General features: G+C 41.3%; 1 protein-coding gene across 3 annotated transcripts in view; it reads left to right on the top strand.

Moving 5' to 3' along the window:
• LOC138706319 (leucine-rich melanocyte differentiation-associated protein) overlaps nt 1-24,085 on the top strand; it is a 202,295-nt gene that overhangs the window by 155,699 nt on the left and 22,511 nt on the right. Inside the window, exon 6 of one of the 3 annotated variants that reach the window (XM_069835456.1) lies at nt 22,449-22,855. The exons of the other annotated variants lie outside the window; for them this stretch is intronic. Coding sequence (XP_069691557.1) covers nt 22,449-22,453 — 5 coding nt within the window. The 3' untranslated portion in view covers nt 22,454-22,855. Of the gene's footprint in view, nt 1-22,448; nt 22,856-24,085 lie in introns of those variants that run through there. 3 annotated transcript variants of the gene reach the window in all.

The raw sequence follows: 24,085 nt of genomic DNA, 5'->3' as shown, positions 1-24,085 counted from the left end.
TTCCAAAACTTCGGTTCCGTTTCTAGTATCCGGATTCCGTTTGCAAAACTCCGGTTTTTGTTCCCAAAACACCGGGTTCAGCTCCAAAAACTCCGGGTTGCGGTGTGTAAAATCGGGTTTACGGTCCAAAACTCCGTTTCAGTCCCAAAACTCAGGTGTCAAGTACAAATACTCCAGGTCCCGGTGTTTAAAATCCGGGTTCGGTTCCAAAACTCCGGTTTACACTCCCAAAAATCCGGTTCCGGTTCTAGTACCCGTTTTCCGTTTGCAGAACTGCGGTTTCGGTCACAAGACTCAGGGTTCCGGTACTAAAACTCCGGGAACCGGTCCAAAAATTCCGGGTTCCAGTTCCAAAACTTCGGTTCCGGTTCTAGCATCGGGATTCCCGTTCCAAAACTCCGGTTTCGGTCTCAAAACTCCGGGTTTCCGTTCCCAAGCTCCGGGTTCCGGTCCCAAAACTCCGAGTTCAGGTGCAACAACTCCGGGTTTCGTTGTTTATAATCCGGTTTCCGGGTTAAAACTCCTCTTTACAGTCCCAAAACTCCGGGTTCCTGTCCCAAAAATCCTTCCGGACCAAAATGTCCGGTTTCTACTTCCAAAACTCCGGTTCCGGTTCTAGTATCCGGATTCCGGTTCCAGACCTCTGGTTTTCGGTCCCAAAGCTCCGGGTTTCTGGTCCCAAACTACGGGGTTCGGTCCAAAAACTCCGGGTTCAGGTACAAAAATTACGGGTTCCGGTGTTTAAAATCCGGGTTCCGGTCCAAAACTCCGGTTTACACTCCCAAAACTCCTGGTTCCGGTCCCAAAAATTAAGGTTACGGTCAAAAAACTCCGGGTCCCAGTTCCAAAACTCCGGTCCTGTCCTAGCATCAGTAATCCGTTTGCAGAACTCCGGTTTCGGTCACAAGACTCCGGTTAGCGGCACTAAAACTCCGTGCACCGGTCCAAAATGTCCGGGTTCCAGTTCAAAAACTCCGGTTCCGGTTCTAGCATCGAGATTCCCGTTCCAAAACTCCGGTTTTCGGTCTCAAAACTCCGGGTTTCCGTTCCCAAACTCCGGGCTCCGGTCCCAGAACTCCGAGTTCAGGTACAACTCCGGGTTTCGTTATTTAAATCCGATTTCCGGTTTAAAACTCCTCTTTTACAGTCCCAAAACTCCGTGTTGCTGTTCCAAAATTCCTGGTTCCGGACCAAAAACTCTGGTTTACACTGCCAAAACTCCGGGTTCCGGTCCCAAAAATTCTGGTTACGGTCAAAAAACTACGGGTTCCAGTTCCAAAACTCACGTTCCGCTTCTAGTATGCAGATTCCGGTTCCAAAACCCCGGTTCGGTCACGAAACTCCGGAATCCGAGACTTAAACTCCGAGTACCGGTCGAAAAACTCCGGGATCCAGTTCCAAAGCTCCGGTTCCCATTCTAGAATCCGGATTCCGGTTCAAAACTAAGGTTTGCCGTCCGAAAACTCCGATTTCCGTTACTAAAATTCCGGGTTCCGGTCCAAAAACTCCGGGTTCCAGTTCCAAAACTCCGGTTCCAGTTATAGTATCCGGATTCAGGTTCCAAAACTCCGTGTTTCGTCCCCTAGGCGCCGGGTATCCGGTCCCAAAAATCCGGGTTCCGGTCAAAAACTCCAGGTTCCATTACTAAAACTCCGGGTTTCTCGTGCCAAACTCTGGGTTCAGGTTCAAAACTCCTGTTCACAATCCCAAAACTCCGGGTCAGTCCCCAAACTCCTGGTTCAGGTAAAAATCCGGGGCTCCGGTGTTTGAAATCCGGGTTCCGTTCCAAATCTCCGGCTTACAGCCCCATAACTCCGGGTTCCGGTCCCAAAAATTCTGGTTCCGGTCCAAAAACTCCGGGTTTTAGTTCCAAAACTCCGGTTCGTGTTCTATTATCCGTATTCCCTTTCCAAAACTCCGGCTTTGGTCCCAAAACTCCGGGTGTCCGATCCCAAACTCCATGTTCCGGTCCAAAAACTCCGGGTTCCAGTTCCAAAACTCCGGTTCCGTTTTTAGTATACGGATTCCTGTTTCAAAACTCCGGTTTTAGGTCCCAAAACTCCGGGTTTCCCATGTCAATCTCCGGGTTGCGGTCCCTAAACTACGGGTTCACATACAAGAACTCCGGGTTTCGGTGTTTAAAATCCGGTTTCCGGTCCAAAACTCTCGTTTAGTCCCGAAACTCCGGGTTCTGGTGAAAAAATCCTGGTCCAAAAACTCCGGGTTCCAGTTCCAAAACACCGGTTCCTCTTCTAGTATCCGGATTCCGGTTACAAAACTCCGGTTTGTCACAAAACTCCGGGTACAGGTACTAAACTCCGGGTACCGGTCCAAAAACTTTGGGTTCCACTTCCAAAACTCCAGGTCCTCTTCTAGTATCCGGATTCCGGTTTCAAAAATCCGATTTTAGGTCCCAAAACTCCGGGTTCCGTTGTTTAAAATGCGGTTTCCGGTCGAAAACTCCGGTTTATAGTCCCAAAACTCCGGTTTTCGGTCCCAAAACATCTGGTTTCCGTGTCCAAACTCCGGGTTCCGGTCCCAAACCTCAGGGTTTAGGTTCAAAAACTCGGGGTTCCGGTGTTTAATATCCGGGTTCCAGTTGCAAAACTCCGGATCCAGTTCTAGTATCCGTATTCTGGTTCCAAAACTCCGGTTTTCGCTCCCATTAACTCCGGGTTACCGGTGCAAAACTCCGGGTTCAGATACAAAAACTCCGCCTTCCGGTGTTTGAAATGCGGTTTCCCGTCCAAAAGTCCGGTTTATAGTCCGGAAACTTCGGTTTTCGTTCCCAAAACTCCGGGTTTCCTTTCTCTAACTGAGGTTTCCGGTTCCAAAACTCCGGGTTTATGTTTAAAAAACTCCGGGTTCCGGTGTTTAAAATCCGGGTTCCGTTCCAAAACTCCGGGTTCCGATCCTAAAACTCCGGGTTCAAGTTCCAAAACTCCGGTTCCGGTTCTATTATCCGGATTCCCGTTCCAAAACTCCGATTATAATTATAATCACCGGTTTCCGGTACCAACACTCCGGGTTCCGATTCTAATATTCGGATCCCGGTCCGAAAACTCTGGTTTTCGAGCCGAAAACTCCGGGTTGCGGTTACGAAACTGGGTTTCGGTCCCAAAACTCCGCGGTCCGGTCCCAAAATTGCGGGTTCCGGTACTAAAAATCCGGGCTTCGGTCCAAAACCTCCCAGTTCCGGTACCAAAACTCCGGTTTTGGGTTCCAATATCCAGGTTCCATTTACAAAACTACGGATTCCGGTCCTAATATCCGGATCCAGGTCCCAAAACTCTGGTTTTCGGTCCGAAAACTCCGCGATCGAATACCAAAAGTCCGGGTTTATGTCCCAAGAGTCCGGGTTCCGGCTACCAAACTCGCGGATACTGTTCCAGAACTCCGATTGCCAGTTCAAAACCTTCGACTTTCGTTCCCAAAAGTCCGTGTTCCAGTTCAGAAACTGGGCTACGGTCCCAAAATTCTGGTTTCCCCTTCCAAATCTCTCTGAGAGTGAAAATATAAATTTCGTACGAATTAAAAAAATTGCAAACAATTTCGAAAAATTCATACGAATTCGAAAAACTCGTATGGGTTCAAAGTTTTACAAAAGTAGAAAAATATAAAATAAAAAAATTAGTACGTATTCAAAAATTCGTACAGGTTCAAAATTCCAAAATTTTCAAAATTTAATAATGTAATAAAATTCGTACGAATTCAAATTTTTCCAAAAGTAAAACGAATTCAAAATTTTTATTTTTAATTAAGAAAATAATCAAAATGTCAAAATATTCCAAATAAATATAACAGAATTCGTACGAATTCAAAAATTCGTACGGGTCAAAATTTTTGGTACGAATATTTTTAATTTTATTTTGTAATTTTGGAAAAAAAAGTGAACCCGTACAAATTTTTCGAATTCGTACGTTTTTTGAATTCGTACGGAGTTTTTTGAATTCGTACGAATTTCTTATTTTTTAAATTTTTGAAAATTTTGGAACTAAAAAATTTTGAGGCGCTACGATTTATTTTTATTTTTTTGTTGAAATTTTGAAAAATTTGAGCCCGTACGAACTTTTTACGACGTACGAATTTTGTGATTTCGTACGAATTTTTTTATTTTTTGAATTTCGAGAATTTTGAAATTAGATAATTATATTTTAATTTCAGAATTTTCAATTTTTTAAAATTTCCAAATTTAAAAAATTAAATTTTTTCCAAAAAAAAATTCGTACGATTTAAAAAAATTCGTACGGGTCCAAAATGTTACAAAATTAAAATATAAAAATATATAAAAATTCTTTCGAAATATTTCAACCCGTACGAATTGTTGATTTCATTCGTACGAATTTTTTTTCGAAAATTTTTAAATTTTGAAAAAAAAAATATTTTTTAAAAATTTTGAAATTTAAAAAAAAATGAAAATTTTGAATGCCTTGTACTTTTGGTAAAATTTGATGCCGTACGAATTTTTTTTGACTTCGTACGAATTTCTTTATGTTTTTAAATTTTAAAAATTTTTTGGAACTTTAAAAAATTTTGAACCACACATTTTTCTTTAATTTTGTAAAAATTTTAACCCGTAGGAAATTTTGAAATTCGTGCTTTTTTCGAATTAATACGCTTTTTTTATTCGTACGAGTTTTTTTATTTTTTTAAATTTAGAATTTTGAATTTGTTCTACTTTTGGAAAATTTTGACGAATTTTTCGATTAGTTCGAATGTTTCAATTTCGATTTTTTTGTTTTGAAAAATTTGTAACATTCTTAATTTGTCACTCGCAGAGATTTGGAACCGGAAGCCAGAGTTTCGGCACCGGAACCCAGAGTTTTGAACCGCCATTTGAAGTCCTGGAACCGGATGCAGGAATTTTGGAGCCGGAACCCGGAGTATTTTTGATTCGGAACACGGAGTTCTGGAACCGAAACACGCATGTCTTGAACCGGAACTCGGAGTTTTTGGACCGGAACCCGGATTTTTGGGACCGGAATCCGGTGTTTGGCACCGGATACACGGAGAATTGGGGCCGAAACCTGGAGTTTTGGAACCTCAATCCGGATACTAGAACCGGAACCGGAGGTTTGGAACTAGAACCCGGAGTTTTTGGACCGGAACCAGGAATTTTAGTACCGGAAACCGGAGTCTTGGTACCGGAAATCGGAGTTTGTGACGGGAAACCATAGTTTTGAACCGGAATCCGGATACTAGAATGGGAGCCGGAGCTTTGGAACTGGATCCCAGAGTTTTTTGACCAGTACTCCGAGTTTAAGTCCCGGATCCCGGAGTTTTGTGACCGAACCGGAGTTTTGGAACCGGAATCTGCATACTAGAAGCGGAACTGGAGTTTTGGAACTGGAACCCAGAGATTTTTGACCGTAACCAGAATTTTTGGGACCGGAACCCGGAGTTTTGGGAGTGTAAACCGGAGTTTTGGACCGGAACCCGGATTTTAAACACCGGAACCCGTAGTTTTTTACCTGAACCAGGAGTTTTTGGACCGGACCCCGGAGTTTGGGACCAGAAAACCGGAGTTTTGGGACCGAAAACCAGAGTTCTGAAACCGGAATCCGCATACTAGTACCGGAACCGGAGTTCTGGAAGTAGAAAGTGGTCTTTTTGGTCCGGAACCAGGATTTTTGGGACAGGAACCCGGAGTTTTTGGACTGTAAAAGATGAGTTTTAACCCGGAAACCGGATTATAAACAACGAAACCCGGTGTTGTTGCACCTGAACTCGGAGTTTTGAGACCGGAACCCGGAGCTTGGGAACGGAAACCCGGAGTTTTGAGACCGAAAAGCGGAGTTTTGGAACGGGAATCCCGATGCTAGAACCGGAACCGGAGTTTTGGAACTGGAACCCGGAATTTTTGGACCGGTTCCCGGAGTTTTAGTACCGGAACCCTGAGTCTTGTGACCGAAACCGCAGTTCTGCGAACGGAAAACGGGTACTAGAACCGGAACCGGATATTTGGGAGTGTAAACCGGAGTTTTGAACCGAACCCGGATTTTAAAAACCGGGACCTGGAGTATTTGTACCTGACACCGGAGTTTTGAGACTGAAACGGAGTTTTGGACCGTAAACCCGATTTTACACACCGCAACCCGGAGTTTTTTGGAGCTTAACCCGGTGTTTTGGGAACAAAAACCGGAGTTTTGGAAACGGAATCCGGATACTAGAAACGGAACCGAAGTTTTGGAACTGGTTCCCAGAGTTTTTGGACTGGAACCCGGAATTTTAGTACCATAACCCGGAGTGTTGGGAATGGAAAATGGAATTTTAGACCTGAACCCGGATTTTAAACAGCGGAAAACAAGAGTTTTTACGTGAACCCGGAGTTTTGGGACCGGAACACGGAGTTTGTGTTCGGAAACCTGGTGTTTTGGGACCGAAAACCGGAGTTTTGGAACGGGAATTCGGATAATAGAACAGGAACCGGAGTTTTGGAATAGGAACCCGGAGTTCTTGGACCGGAACTAAGATTTCTGGGACCTGAACCGGAGTTTTGGAACGGAACCCGGATTTTAAACACCGGAACCTTAGAGTTTTTGTAAGTGAACCCGGAGTTTTGGGACCGGAACACGGAGATTGGGATCGGAAACCCGGAGTTCTTGTACCAAGAACCGGAGTCCGGATAATAGAATCGGGTTCCGGTCCCAAAAATCCTGGTTCCGGTCCAAGTATTCCGGGTTGCAGTTCAAAACTCCGGTTCCTGTTCTATTATCCGGATTCCCGTTCCAAAACTCCGGCACTAAAACTCCGGGTTGCGGTCCAAAAACTACGGGTTCTAGTTCCAAAACTCCGAGCTCGGTCACAAGACTGAGGTTTCCGGACCAGAAAATCCGGGTTCCGGTGCTAAAACGCCGGCTACCGGTCAAAAAAACTCTGGTTTCCAGTTCCAAAACTCCGGTTCCGGTTATAGGATCCGGATTACGGTTCCAAAACTCCGGCTTCAGGTACAAAAAGTTCGGGTTGAGGTGTTTAAAATCCAGGTTCCGGTCCAAAACTCCGGTTTACAGTCCCGGAACTCCGGAGTCCTGTCACAAATATCCTGGTTCCGGTCCAGAAACTCCGGGTTCCAGTTCCAAAACTCCGGTTCCATGTTTAGTGTCCTGATTCTGGCCCCTAAACTCCGGTTTTCGGTCACAAGACTCCGGGTTTCCGGTCCAGAACTCCGGGTTCCGGTCCCAAAACTCCGAGTTCAGGTACAAAAACTCTGCTTTCCGGTGTTTGAAATGTGGTTTCCGGTCCAAAACTCGGATTTACAGTCCCAAAACTCCGCTTATTCGTTCCCAAATCTCAGTGATTCCGGTACTAAAACTCCGGGTACCGGTACTCTGGGAACCAGTTCCAAAACTCCGGTTCCGATTCTAGTATCCGAACTTCGGCTCCAAAACTTCGGTCTTCGGTCCTAAAACTCCGGGTTTCCGGTCCCAAACTCCGGGTTCCGGTCCCATAACTCCGCGTTTAGGTTAAAAAACTCCGAGTTCCGGTGTATGAAGTGCGGTTTCCAGTCCGCGTCCTCTCCCAAAACTCCGGGTTTCCATGTTTAAAATCCGGGTTCCGTTCCAAAACTCCGGTTAACAGTCCCAAAACTCCGGCTTTCGGACCCAAAACTCCGGGTCTCCGGTATTAAACTCCGGGCTCCTGTTCCAAAACTCCGGTTTCCAGTGTTTAAAATCCGGGTTCCACTCCAAAATTCCGGTTTACAATCCCAAAACTCCTGGTTATGGTACAAAAACTCCGAGTACCGGTCGAAAAACTGCGGGTTCCAGTTCCAAAACCACGGTTCCGGTTCTATTATCCACATTCCAGTTCCAAAACTCCGGGTTTTTCCAGAACTCCGGGTTTCCGATCCAAAACTCCGTGTTCCGGTCCCAAAACTCCGGGTTCGTTTACAAAAACTCCTGGGTTCCGGTGTCTAAAATACGGTTTACAGTCCCAAAACTCCGGGTTCCGGTTCCAAAAATTCTGGTTTCGGTCCAAAAACTCCGGGTTCCAGTTCCAAAACTCCAGTTCCGGTTCTATTATCCGGATTCGCGTTCCAAATCTCCGGCTTTCGGTCCAAAAACTCCGGGTGTCCGATCCAAAACTGCATGTTCCAGTCCAAAAACTTCGTGTTCCAGTTCCAAAACTCCGGTTCCGTTTTTAGTATCCTGATTCCGGTTCAAAAACTCCGGTTTTAGATCCCAAAACTCCCCGTTTCCCATGTCAAATTCCGGGTTCCGGTCCCAAAACTACGGGTTCACGTACAAGAACTCCGGGTTCCGGTGTTTAAAATCCGGTTACCGGTCCAAAATTCCCGTTTAGTCACAAAACTCCGGGTTCTGGTCAAAAATCCTGGTTCCGGTCCAAAAACTCCTGGTTCCAGTTCCAAAACTCGGGTTCCTCTTCTAGTATTCCTATTCCGGTTTCAAAACTCCGGTTTTCCGGTCCCAAACTCCAGGTTCCGGTAACAAAACTCCGGGTTCAGATACTAGAACTCCGGGGTTCCGGTGTCTAAAATACGATTTTCAGTCCCAAAGCTACGTGTTCCGGTACCAAACATCCTGGTTCCGGTGCAAGAACTCCGGGTTCCAGTTCCAAAACTCCGGTTCCTGTCTACTTTCCGGATTCCGGTTCCAAAACTCCGGTTTTCGGTCCAAGTACTCCGGGTTTCCGATCCCAAACTCCGTGTTCCGGTCCCAAAAGTCCGGGTTCAGGAAAAAACTCCGGGGTTCCGTTCCAAAACTCCGGTTTACAGTCCCAAAATTCCGATATCCGGCACTAAAACTCCGGTTTGCGGTCCAAAAACTACGGGTTCCATTTCCAAAACTCCGGTTCCGGTACTTTATCCGGATTCCGGTTCCAAAACTCCGGTATTCGGTCCCAAAACTCCGGGTTTCCTGTCCCAAACTCCGGGTTTCGGTGAAAAAGTTCCGGGTTCTAGGACCAAAACCCCGCTTCCGGTTCTAGTATCCGGATTCCAGTTCCAAAACTCCGGTTTCGGTCACAAGACTCCGTGTTTCCTGTCCCAAACTCCGTCTTCCGGTCCCAAAACTCCGGGTTCAGTGAAAAACTCCTGTGTTCCGTTGATCAAATCCGGGTTCCGCACCAAAAATCCGGTTTTCAGTCCCAAATCTCCGAGTTCCGGCACTAACACTCGGGGTACCGGTCCAAAAACTCCAGGTTCCAGTTCGAAAACTCTGGTTCCAGGTCTAGTATCCGGATTCTGGTTCCAAAAGTCCGGTGTTCGGTCCCAAGACTCCGGGATTCCGGTCCAAAACTCCGGGTTCCGGTCCCAAATCTACGGGTTCAGGTACAAAAAATTCCGTTTCCGACCGGTGTTTGAAATGCGGCTTCCGGCCCAAAACTCCGCTATAGAATCCCATGATGACTCCGGTTTTTGGTCCCAAAACTTCGGGTTTCCGGTCATAAACTCCGGGCTCATGTCCCAAATCTCCGGGTTCCGGTGTTTAAAATACGGGTTACTTTCCAAAACTCCGGTTTACAGTCCCAAAACTCCGGTTTCCGGTTCCAAAACTCCTGGTTCAGGTGCAAAAACTCTGGGTTCCATTTCCAATACCCCGGTTCCGGTTCTATTATTCAGATTCCCGTTCCAAATCTCAGGTTTTCGGTACAAGAACTCCGGGTTTCCGATCCCAATCTCCGTGTTCCGGTCCCAAAACTCCGGGTTCACTTACAAAAACTCCGGGGTTCCGGTGTATAAAATCCTGGTTCCATTCCAAAACTCCGGTTTACAGTCCCAAACCTCCGGGCTAAGGTCCCAAAAATCCTGGGTCCGGTCCAACAACTGCGGGTTCCTATTCCAAAACTCCGGTTCCTGTTCTATTAGCCGGATTCCCGTTGCAAAACTCCGGTTTTCGGTCCCAGAACACCGGGTTTCCTATCCCTAACTCCGTGTTCCGGTCCCAAAACTCCGGGTTCAGGTAAAAACTCCGGTGTTCTGCTGTTTAAAATTCGGTTTCCGGTCCAAAATCCCGGTTTACAGTCCAAAACTCCGGGTAATGGTACTAAAATTCCGGGTTCCAGTCAAAAACTCCGGGTTCCAGTTCCAAAACTCCGGTTCCGTTTCTAGTATCCGGATTCCGTTTCCAAAACTCCGTTTTTTCCCAAAACTCCGGATTCACCTACAAAAACTCCGGGTTGCAGTGTTTAAAATCGGTTTTACGGTCCAAAACTCCGTTTCAGTCCCAAAACTTCGTTGTCAGGTACAAATACTCCGGGTTCCGGTGTTTAAAATCCGGGTTCGCGACCAAAACTCCGGTTTACACTCCCAAAACTCCAGGCTCCGATCTCAAATATCATGGTGCCTTTCGAAAACTCCGGTTGCCACTTCCAAAACTACGGTTCCGGTTCTAGTTTCCGGATTCCGGTTCCAGAACTCTGGTTTTCGGTCCCAAAACTCTGGGTTTCCGGTCCGAAACTCCGGGGTCCGGTCCAAAAACTCCAGGTTCAGCTACAAAAATTACGGTTTCCGGTGTTGAAAATCCTGGTTCCGGTCCAAAACTCCGGTTTACACTCCCAAAACTCCGAGTTCCGGTCCCAAAAATTCTGGTTCCGGTCAAAAACTCCGGGTTCCAGATCCAAAACTCCGGTTCCGCTTCTAGTATGCCGATTCCGGTTCCAAAACTACGGTTCGGTCACAAAACTCCGGGATCCGGGACTTAAACTCCGAGTACCGGTCCAAAAACACCTGGAACCAGTTCCAAAGCTCCGGTTCCCATTCTAGTATCCGGATTCCGGTTCAAAACTATGGTTTTCCGTCCCGAAACTCCGATTTCCGGTACGAAGACTCCGGGTTGGGTTCCAAAACTCTGGTTCCGGTTCTAGTATCCGGATTCAGGTTCCAAAACTCCGGGTTTCTACCCCAAGGCTCCGGGTTTCCGGTCCCAAACACCGGATTCCGGTCCCAAAAATCCGAGTTCCGGTACCAAAAACTCTAGGTTCCATTCCTAAAACTCCGGGTTCCGGTTCAAAACCTGCGTGTTTCGGTTTCAGAACTCCGTGTTCCGAACCCAAAATCCGGGTTCCGGCTCCAAAAATTCCGGGATCCGGTACCTGAACTTCGAATCGCGGTTCCAAACTCTCGGTTCCGGTCCCGAAACTCTGGGTTCCGGTTCCAAATCTCTGCGAGTCACAAATTAAGAATTTTACAAATTTTTCAAAAAAAAAATATCGAATTGAAAAAATATCGAAAAATTCGTCAAAATTTTCCAAAAGTAGAACAAATTCAACATTTTAAAATTTCTTACAGAATTTCAAATTTTAAAATAAAAACTAAAAAAAAAACAAATATTCTAAATTTAAAAAAATAAAAAAATTCGTACGTAAAAAGAGCGTACTAATTCGAAAAACGCACGAATTCGAAAAATTCGTGCGGGTTAAAATTTTTACAAAATTAAAGAAAAATGTGTACGAATTTAGAATATTCGTACGGGTTCAAAATTTTTTTAATTTCCAAAAAATTATTAAAATTTAAAAATATAAAGAAGTTCGTACGAACTCAAAAAAATTCTTACTGGTTCAAATTTGACCAAAAGGACAACGAATTCAAAATTTTCACTTCTTTTTAAATTTCAAAATTTTCGAAATAAAAAAATTCGTACGAATGAAATGAAAAATTCGTACGGGTTCAAATATTTCGAACGATTTTCTATTTATTTTGATATTTTAATTTTGTAAAATTTTGGACATGTACGATTTTTTTTAATTCCTACGAATTTTTTAATTTTGAAAAAATATAATTTTTTTAATTTTTAAATTTTCAAATTTTGAAAAAATTGAAAATTTTGAAATTAAAACAATTTTTATCTAATTTCAAAATTCTCGAAATTCAAAAAATAAAAAAATTCGTACGAAATCAAAAAATTCGTACGACATAAAAAAAATTCGTACGGGTTCAAAATTTTCAAAATTTTAACAAAAAAATAAAAATAATTCGTAGCGGCTCAAAATTTTTCAGTTCCAAATTTTTAAAAAATTTGAAAAAATAAAAAAATCGTACGAATTCAAAAATTCCGTACTAATTAAAAAACGTACGAATTCGAAAAATTTGTACGGATTCACTTTTTTTCCAAATTTACAAAATAAAATTAAAAAAATTCGTACCAAAAATTTTGACCCGTACGAAATCAAATTCTTTTATTTTTATTTGGAATATTTTGAAATTTTGAATATTTGCTTAATTAAAAAATGAAAATTTTGAATTCGTTTTACTTTTGGAAAAATTGGAATTCGTACGAATTTTTTATATTTTTTAATTTTGAGAATGTTGGAATTTTTAACCCGTACGAAATTTTTAATTCGTACAATTTTTTTATTTTATATTTTTCTACTTTTGTAAAAATTTGAACCCGTGCGAGTTTTTCGAATTCGTACGAATTTTTCGAATTTGTTCGGAATTTTTTTAATTCGTACGAAATTTTTATTCTCACTCTCAGAGAGTTTTGAAAGGGGAAACTAGAATTTTGGGACCGTAGCCCAGAGTTTCTGAACTGGAATACGGACTTTTGGGATCGAAAGTCGAAGGTTTGGAACTGGCAATCGGAGTTCTGGAACTGTATCCGCGAGTTTGGTAGCCGGAACCCGGACTCTTGGGACATAAACCCGGAGTTTTGGTACTCGAACACGGAGTTTTCGGACCGAAAACCAGAGTTTTGGGACCTGGATCCGGGTATTGGAACCGGAATCCGTAGTTTTGTAAACGGAACCTGGAGATTGGAACCGAAAACCGGAGTTTTGGTAGCGGAACTGGGAGTTTTTGGACCGAAGCCCGAATTTTTAGTACCGGAACCCGCAATTTTGGGACCGGACCCCGGAGTTTTGGAACCGAAACCCGGAGTGTTTGCACCGGAAACCGGTGATTATAATAATAGCCGGTGTTTTGGAACGGGATACCGGATAATACAACCGGAACCAGAGTTTTTGGACCGGAACCAGGATTTTTGGGACCGGAACCCGGAGTTTTAGGACTGTAAACCGGATTTTAAACACCGGAACCCGGAGTTTTAAACCTAATCCCGGAGTTTTAAACCTAAACCAGGAGTTTTGGGACCGGAAACCGGAGTTTGGGAACGGAAACCCGGAGTTTTGGGAACGAAAACCGGAGTTTTGGGACTCTAAACCGGAGTTTTTCACGGGAAACCTCATTTCAAACACCGGAAGGCGGAGTTTTTCTACCTGGACCCGGAGTTTTTGGACCGGAACCCGGAGTGTTGGACCGGAAACCCGGAGTTTTGGACCGAAAACCGGAGTTTTGCAAACCATAATCCGGATACTAGAACTGGAACCCGGAGTTTTGGACCAAAACCAGGATTTTTGTGACAGAACCCCGGAGTTTCGGGACTAAACCGCAGTTTAGGACGGAAACCCGGATATTAAACACCGGAACCCGGAGTTTTGACCTGGAAACACGGTGTTTTGGGACTAAAACCGGACTTTTGGGACTATAAAGCGGAGTTTTGGACCGGAAACCGCATTTCAAACAACGCAACCCGGAGTTTTTGTACCTGAACCCGGAGTTCTTGGAGCGGATCCCGGAGTTTGGGACCGGAAACCCGCAGTTTTGGAAGTGGAAGCGGAAGCGGAATTCGGATACTAGAACCGGAACCGGAGTTTTGGAACTGGAACACACAATTCTTAGATCGGTACCCGGAGTTTGGTACCGGTAACCGGAGTTTTAGGTCCGGAAACCGGAGTTTTATTACCGAAACCGGAGTTTTGGAACCGGAATCCGGATACTATAACCCGAACCGGAGTTTTGGAACTGGAACCCGGAGCTTTTTGAACGGAACCAGCATTTTTGGAACCGGAACCCTGATTTTTGGAACTTTAAAATAGGAGTTTTGCACCAATACCCGGACATTGAACACCGGAAACCGGAGTTTTTGTACCTGAACCCGGAGTTTTGGTACTGGAACCCGGAGTTTGGGACCAAAAACCGGAGTTTGGGACCAAAAACCGGAGTTTTCATACCGGAATCCGGATACTAGAAGAGGAAGTGGAGATTTGCAACTGGAACCCGGAGTTTTTGGACTGGAACCAGGGTTTTTTGACCAGAACCCGGAGTTTTGGGACTCTAAACGGGAGTTTCGGACCTGAAAACAGATTCTAAACACCGGAACCCGGTGTTTTTGTACGTGAACTCGTAGTTTTGGGACCGGAACCCGGAGTTTGGCATCGGAAATCCGGAGTTTTGGGACCAAAAACCGGAGTTTTGGAACCGGGATGCGGATACTAAAAACGGAACCGGAGTTTTGGAACTGGAACCCGGAGTTTTTGGACCGGAAAACGGAGTTTTAATACCGGAAACTGGAGTTTTGGGACTGTAACCCGGAATTTTGGACCGTTACCAGGATTTTAAACACCGGAACCCCGGAGGTTTTGTACATGAACCCGGAGTTTTGGGACCTAACAGGCAGTATGGGATCGGAAACCCGGAGTTTTGTAATCGAAAACCGGAGTTTTGGAAAGGGAATCCGGATAATAGAACACGAACCGGAGTTTTGGAACTAGAACCCGCAGTTTTTGGACCCGAACCAGGATTTTTGGGACCGGATCCCGGAGTTTTGGGACTGTAAGCCGGAGTTTTGGAAGAAAACGCGGATTTCAAACAACGGAACCCCGGAGTTTTTAGCTAAAAATGGAGTTTTGGGACCGGAACACGGTGTTTGGGATCGGAAACCCGGAGTTTTGGTACCGAAAACCGGTGTTTTTGAAAGGGAATCCGGATAATAGAACCGGAACCGGAGTTTCGGGCCTCGAAACCCAGAGTTTATGGGCCGGAACCCGGAGTTTGGGACCGGAAACCCATGGTTTTGGTACCAAAAAACCGAATTTTGGAACCGGAATCCGGATACTAGAACCGGAACCGGATTTTTGGAACTGGAACTCGGAGTTTTGGAACAGAACCCGGAGTTTTAGTGCCGGAATCCGGAGTTTTAAGATTGCAAACCGGAGTTTTGGACCGGGACCCGGAATTTAAACACCGGAATCCGGATTTTAAACAGCGGAACCCGGAGTTTTGTACCTCAACCCATAGTTTTGGGACCGGAACCCGGAGTTAGGTAGCGAAAACCCGGAGTTTTGGGAAAGAAAACCGGAATTTTGAGAGTGTAAACCGGAGTTTTGGACCGAAACCAGGATTTTAAACAATGGAAGCCGGTGTTTTGTACCTGAATTCGGAGTTTTTGGACCGGAACCCGGAGTTTTTGTACCTGAACCTGGAGTTTTTGGACCCGAACCCGTAGTTCGGGACCGGAAACCCGGAGTTTTCGGGGTGAAAATCCGAGTTTTTAGAACCAGAATTCGGATAGTAGAACCGGTACCGGAGTTTTGGAACTGGAACCCCGAGTTTTTGTACCGGAACTCGGAGCTTTAGTGTTGGAACCCGGAGTTTTTGTACCGGAACTCGGAGCTTTAGTGTTGGAACCCGGAGTTTTGGTTCCGGAAGCCGGAGATTTTTGGGACCGAAAACCGCAGTTTTTGAACCGCAATCCGGATACTAGAACGTGAACCGGAGTTTTGGAACTGAAACCCGGAGTTTTTGGATCGGAAGTTAGAGTTTTTGTACCGCAACCCGGAGTTTTGGGTCCGGAACCCGGAGTTGTGACCGAAACTGGAGTTTCGGTAGCGGAATCTGGGTACTAGAACCGGATCCGGAGATTTGGAACTGGAACCCGAGTTTTTGGACCGGAACCCGGAGTTTTAGTACCGGAACCCACAGTGTTTGATCGGGAACCCGGAGTTTTGTGATCGAAACCGGGAATTTTGGATCCGGAATCCGGATACTAGAACCGGAACAGGAGTTTTGGAACTGGAACGCGGAATTTTTGGACCGGAACCCGGAGTTTTAGTACCGGAACCTGGAAGTTTCGTACCGGTACCCGGAGATTTCGGGCCTATAACGTATAACCTGTGTTTTCGAACCTGAATCCGGATGTTGGATCCGGAATCCGGAGTTTTGAAATCGGAACCCGGAGTGTTGAAACACTATCGGTGTTTTGGAATCGAAACCGTAAGTTTTCCTACCGGAACCCGGAGTTTTTAACTGGAACTCGGAATTTTGGACCGCAACCCGGAGTGTTAGACCGGAATTCGGAGTTCTGGAACCGTAACCCGGAACTTGGGGACCGGAACCCGGAGTTTGGGATCGGGACGTGAAGTTTTGGAACCGGACCTGGAGTTTTGGAACCGGAACCTGGAGTTTTGGTACCGGAACCCAGAGTTTTTGGACCGAAAACCGGAGTTTCAGTATCGCAACCCGGAGTTTTGGGACAGAAAACCGGAGTTTTTGAATTAGAATCAGGATATTGGAACCGGAACCCGGCGGAACATACGAGTGTACGAATGATAGTACGAATGTAAGAACGTACAATCCTATGAGTGAACGAAGATAGGCATCAACGTACGATTGTAGGAGTAACCGTACGAATTTGCCAACGAAGGAACGTACGAGAATACAGATGGACATAGGATTCTACAAAACAACGTACGAGCGTACGAATTATGGAAAGAACGTACGAATGATCTTACGAAAGCAGGAATGAATGTGCGACCTATGATCGTACGAAATACTCTACAAATGAATGACTCAATGAAAGTACGAATTAATGTACGAAGTTACTATTATACGTACGAACATAAGAAAGAACGTACGAACGTACGAATGAAAGTACGAGCGAACATACTAATGAACGTATGAAAGCAGGAGTTATTGTATGAACGTACGATTGAATGTATGAATGTACTAATGACTGTACGACCGTGTTGAGCTACGACCATATTCAAGAAAGAACGTACATTTGTACGAAAGACCGAACGGTCTTACGAATTAATGTACGAAGTTAGAATTGAACGTAGGTACATAAGAAAGAAATTACGAACGTACGAATTTAAGTGCGATCATACGCAAGGATGTACAAGCGTCCGAAAAGACGTACCAAAGTACGAATCAATGTACCAATTTAAGAATGAATGTACAAACGTGCAAATAAACGTACGAACATATGAACGAACGTGGAAAGTATGACTTTACGAATGAAGGCACTAATTATGAATATACTATAGAACGAACATACGTGTGTACGAATGGTAGTACGATTGTAAGGAAGAACGTACAATCTTACGAGTTAACGAACAAAGATCGGCATCAACGTACGATTGTAGGAGTGACCTTACGAATTTTCCAAGAAAGGAACGTACGAGCGAACAAATGGACATATGATTGTACAAATCAACGTACGAGAATACGAATTATAGAACGAATGTACCAATGAACATACGAGAGCAGAAATGAATGTACGACCGTTTGATCGTACGAAATACTGTACAAATGTGCCGATGACCTGCGAACATACACAAGAAAGTGGAATGTACGACCATACGAATGACTCAATGGACGTACGAATTAATTAACGAAGTTACTAGTAAACGTACGAACATAAGAAAGAACGTACGAATGTAAGTACGAGCGAACATACTAATGAACGTACGAATGCAGGAATTATAGCATAAACGTACGAATGAATGTATGAACGTACTAATTACTGTAAGAACGTGTTGAGCTACGACCATATCCAAGAAAGAAGGTACAATCGTACGAAAGACCGAAAGGACGTACGAATTAATGTACGAAGTTACAATTAAACGTAGGAACATACGAAAGAATTTACGAACGTACGAATTTAGTACGGACATACGCAAGGATGGACAAGCGTCTGAAAGGACATACCTAAATACGAATAAAATTACCAATTTAAGATTGAATGTACGAACGTACGAATAAACGTACGAACATATGAATAACGTAAGAATGTATGTGAGTACGAATGAAGGCACTAATTATGATTATACGATAGAACGTACGAACATACGAGTGTAAGAATGATCGCACGAATGTAAGAAAGTACGTACAATCTTACGAGTTAACGAACGAAGATAGGCATCAACGTACGATTGTATGAATGACCGTACTAATTTACCAACGAAGGAACGTACGTGTATATAATGGACATAGGATCGTACAAATGAACGTACAAGCGTACGAATTAATGAACGAACGAAGGCAATAATTATGGATATACTTTAGAACGTAAGAACATACGAGTATACCAATGATAGTACGAATGTAAGAAAGAACGTAGAATCTTACGAGTTAACGAATGAAGGCAGGCATCAACGTACGATTGTAGGAGTGACCATACGAATTTACCAACGAAGGAACGTACGAGGGTACAAATGGACATAGGAATGTACAAATAAACGTACCAGCGTACGAAATAACGAACGAACGTACGGATGAACATACGAAAGCAGGAATAAATGTACGACCGTATGATTGTACGAAATACTGTACAAACGTGCCGATCACCTGCAAACATACGCAAGAAAGCTGAATGTACGATGATACGAATGACTCAACGAACGTTCGAGTTAATGTACGAAGTTAGTATTAAACGTACGAACGTACCAATAACAGTACGAGCGAACATACTAATGAACGTACGAAAGCAGTAAGTATAGTAAGAACGTACGAATAAATGTAATCAACGTACTAATTACTGTACGAATGTTTTAACCTAAGATCATACACAAGAAAGAAAGTACAATCGTACGAAAGACCGTAAGGACGTACCAATTAATGTACGAAGTTAGAATTAAACATAGGAACATAAGAAAGTTTTTACGAACGTACGAATTTACGTACGAACATACCTAAGGATGTACAAGCGGCCGAAAGGACGTACCAAAATACGATTCAATGTACGAATTTGAGAATGAATGTACCAACGTACGAATAAATGTACGAACATATGAATGAAAGTAAGAAAATACAAGTTTACGATTGAAGGCGCTAATTATGTATACGATAGAACGTACGAACATACAAGTGTACGAATGATCGTACGAATGTAAAAAAGAGCGTACAATCTTACCAGTTAACGAAGGTAGGCATCAACGTACGTTTGTAGGACTCGGTACGATTTTTCCAAAGAACGAACGTACGTGCGTACAAATGGACATACGATTGTACAAATGACCGTACGAGCGTACGAATTATCTAACGAACTTACGAATGAACATACGAAAGCAGGAATGAATGTACGACCGTATGTTCGTACGAATTACTGTACAAGCGTGCCGATGACCTGCGAACATACGCAAGAATGTTGAGTGTGCGACCATACGAATGACTCAACGGACGTACGAATTATGTACGAAGTTACTATTAAACGTACGAACATAAGAAAGAACGTACGAACGTACGAATGAATGTAGGGCGAACATACTAATGAACGTACGAAAGCAGGAATTATAGTACGATGGTACGAATGAATGTATGAAGGTACTAATTCCTGTACGAACGTGTTAACCCACGACCATACCCAAGAAAGAAGGTACAATCGTACGAAAGACCGTAAGGACGTTACAAATTAATGTAAGAAGTTTGAATTAAAAGTAGGAACATACGAAAGAATTTACGAAAGTACGAATTTACGTACGAATATACGTAAGTATATACAAGCGTCCGAAAGGACGTACAAGAATTACGAGTCAATGTACGAATTTAGGAATGACTACGTACGTACCAATAAACGTACGAACATATGATTGAACATAAGAATGTACGAGTTTACGAATGAAGGCACTAATTATGAATATACGATAGAACGTACGAACATACGAGTTACGAATGATAGTACGAATGTAAGAAAGAACGTACAATCCTACGAGTGAACGAACGAAGATAGGCATCAACGTACGATTGTAGGAGTGACCGTACGAATTTGCCAAGTAAGGAACGTACGAGCGTACAGATGGACGTAGGATTCTACAAATCAACGTACGGGCGTACGAATTATGGAAAGAACGTACGAATGATCTTACGAAAGCAGGAATGAATGTGCGACCTATGATCGTACGAAATACTCTACAAATGAATAACTCAATGGACGTACGAATTAATGTACGAAGTTACTATTATACGTACGAACATAAGAAAGAACGTACGAACGTACGAATGAAAGTACGAGCGAGCATACTAATGAACGTATGAAAGCAGGAATTATAGTATGAACGTATGATTGAGTGTATGAACGTACTAATTACTGTACGACCGTGTTGAGCTACGACCATATTCAAGAAAGAAGGTACAATTGTACGAAAGACCGAACGGTCTTACGAATTAATGTACGAAGTTAGAGTTGAACGTAGGAACATACGAAAGAAATTACGAACGTACGAATTTAGGTATGATCATACGCAAAGGATGTACAAGCGTCCGAAAGGACATACCAAAGTACGAATCAATGTATCAATTTAAGAATGAATGTACGAACGTGCAAATAAACGTACGAACATATGAACGAACGTGGAAAGTATGACTTTACGAATGAAGGCACTAATTATGAATATACTATAGAACGAACATACGTGTGTACGAATGGTAGTACGATTGTAAGAAAGAACGTACAATCTTACGAGTTAACGAACAAAGATCGGCATCAACGTACGATTGTAGGAGTGACGTTACGAATTTACCAAGAAAGAAACGTACGAGCGTACAAATGGACATATGATTGTACAAATCAGCGTACGAGCATACGAATTACAGAACGAACATACGAATGAACATACGAGAGCAGAAATGAATGAACGACCGTTTGAACGTACCAAATACTGTACAAATGTGCCGATGACCTGCGAACATATGCAAGAAAGTTGAATGTACGACCATACGAATGACTCAATGGACGTACGAATTAATTAACGAAGTTACTAGTAAACGTACGAACATAAGAAAGAATGTACGAATGAAAGCACGAGCGAACATACTAATGAACGTACGAAAGCAGGAATTATAGTATAAACGTACGAATGAATGTATAAACGTACTAATTACTGTACGAACGTGTTGACCTACGACCATATCCAAGAAAGAAGGTACAATCGTACGAAAGACCGAAAGGACGTACGAACTAATGTACGAATTTACACGTAGAGCTGAAAACCCGGGTTCAAATCCCGGCGCCGGAGAGAATTTTTCTCCGTTCCATTTCTCTTTCATCATGTGATATTAATTCAGCTTATTTTATTTTATTTCAATTCATTTAAATTTAATTTAAATTAATTTATTATGTCTTAATTAAATTAAATTTATTTTAATTTAATGTGCTTTATGTTATTGAAATTTATTATATTTTATATTAATTTAAATTATTTGAAATTGATTTATTTTAATTTATTTTAATTTAACTTAATCCTTGTATTTTATTCTAATTAAATTTAATTAATTCATTTAATTTTAATTTTATTTTATTTATTATATTCTAGTTTAACTTTATTTTATTTTATTTATTTTAATTTAATTTGATTAAATTTAATTTAATCCATTTTAATTATTGTTTTAATGTAACGAATTTTAATTTATTTTATTTCAAGTCGATTTATTTTGTTTCTATTTATTTTATTTTATATGAATTTCTACTATTTTATTTGAATTTCTACTACTTTATTTTACTTCATTTTAATTTAATTTATTTTAATTTAATTTCTTTTTGTTAGTATATTTTAATGTGACATAATTTACATGAATTTATTTTATTTTAAATTATTTTCATTTAATTTAACTTAATTCAATTTTATTTTATTTATTTTAAATAACTTAATTTAATTCAATTTATTGAAATGTATTTTAATTCATTTAATTTATTCTAATTTATTTTATTTTCATTCATTTTAATTTATTTTAATTGAATTTCTATTAATTTTATTTGCTTTATGTAATTTAATTTAATTTCTTTTCATACATTTTAATTTATTTTATTTCATTTTATTTTACTTCACTAAATTTCAATTTATATTATTATATTTTAATTTATTTCGATTTATTTTATTTTAATTTATTTGATTTTAATTGAATCAAATTTATTTTAATTTAAATTAATTTAATTTGTTTAAATTTTTAAATTTGAATTTTCGAATAATTTTGAAAATTTTAATTTTGAAAATTTTTAATGTTTGGATAATATCGAAACTTTTGAATTTTTTTAATTTTGCAATTCTTGAATTTTAAAACTTTAGAAATTTGGAATATTTTAAATCTTTTAATTTTTAAATGTTTTAATTTTTTTAAATATTTTGTAATATGCGTTTTAAAATTTTGAATTAAAAAAAATTTTTATTTGCTTGAAATTTTTTCATTTTGAAAATTTTGAAAATTGGAATTTCAATCATTTTGAAAATTTCAATTTTGAAAATTTTGATAATTTGAGTTTTGAATATTTTAATTTAATTTAATTTTAATTTATTATTTATTGTAATTAGTTTTATTTTATTTCATTTTACTATATTTTAATTTATATTATTTTATTTTAATTTAATTTATTTTATTTCATTCTAATTTATGTAATTCTAATTTATTTTATTTTAACTTATTATTTAATTTAGTTTAGTTTAATTTAGGGAAGGCATCAAGATGAATGCAAACGTGTCAGCTGTGCGTAGTGTACCTGGCAAGTCTTCGGGCAGTAACCTCTGTCTACGTTGCGACAGGGAGGTTGAAACCCTTGCCCATGTCCTGGGGGCCTGTCCACACGGTGAACTTCTACGATATACGCAGCATCATACAGTAAGATCTATAATAGCAACTGCCTTAAGGAACAAAGGTATATTCAGTATATGAACTAGTACATGGCATATCCACGGCATATCCAGTGAGGGTAGTAATCGAAGAATCGACATAATTGCATTTAAACCTCCCTCTCTTGAAGGTTACATTGTAGACCCTACTGTGAGATTCGAATCGCATGAACATCAGCCAGAAGAAGTACACGAGGAAAAAAGGAATATATATGAACCAATTTTTATAAGGACAAATACCATCTGGAATCCATCGTCATGACGGTATTAATGATAGGAGCCCGTGGGACCATACCCTGGCTCCTAGTCGACTTCTGTAAATCTTTTGGCCTGCATAAAGATATTTTAAGAGATCTAACAATTCCAACACTCAAAGGATCAATAGCTATTTTCAGGCATCATACATATGGACCATGACTTTCATTCGCATCTTCTTGACGTTACTTCGTTTATTATCATATGTTTTAATTTGATTCAAATTGTTATTTTTCACTCTAACAACAATGTATCACTAAGCATCAAGGCATTTACACTATTTATTGTATCATGGCACACTTTGTCAATGGCAACCTGTAGTGGTTACAGGAAGAAATAAATAAAATAAAATAATGTAATTTAATTTATTTTGATTTTATTTTGAGAAATTTATTATTAACAAGACAAAATAAATCATTAACATTAATGATAAACAATATAGAATCTAAAATAGATACCTGAGGTACACCATATACCAGGGGTCGTCAGCACAGAGCACGCTGGGGCTAGCGTCTCTTACCCGCAGAAAACGCAGTGCACCATGGTGCTCTCGTAGCTGCTAGCGGGTATGCTCTCTATCTCGCCCTGCTGCACGGCGGTGCAAACGGGACGGCACCGCGTACCCATTGCACATTTCAGCGAGTGCTGACGACCACTGCCATATACTAAAGACTTGAACTGCGATAGTGACCCATTATAAGCTACACACTGTAATCTACTACTTATGTAAGAATTTATAAGATTCATTGCCTCTGAACTAAAGCCATAAAACATTAATTTGCTAGCTAGTATATCGAAAGCTGTGGTCATATCGTAAAATTTACATAAAATAAATTTTTTTATTAAGACCTTTCAAACATTCACCTACAAGTAAAAGAATAGAATCACAAGTCTTACGGTTTTTACGGAAACCAAATTGGGAAACAATAAATATGTTATTGGTTTCATTAATTTATTATCTGATCATTAATAAGCGATTCAAATACCTTGGCCACTATAGGTACAATAGCCACTGGCATATAATTTTTCATATCTGATATAAAGAGAGTGAAACAAAGACGGAATAGAGAAGATATAGAGAGAGATAAACAGAGACGAAAGAGAAAAAGAAATAGGGAGATAATTAGAGACGGAATGGAGAGAGAAATAGAGAGCTAATAGAGTAAGAAATAGAAAGAGAATTAGAGAGAGGATA

The sequence above is a fragment of the Periplaneta americana genome, chromosome 9, assembly GCF_040183065.1.
Source record: "Periplaneta americana isolate PAMFEO1 chromosome 9, P.americana_PAMFEO1_priV1, whole genome shotgun sequence".
NCBI lineage: Eukaryota > Metazoa > Arthropoda > Insecta > Blattodea > Blattidae > Periplaneta > Periplaneta americana.
The sequence above is the reverse complement of the archived record's forward strand: the minus strand, read 5'-3'. Positions and strand labels throughout refer to the sequence as shown.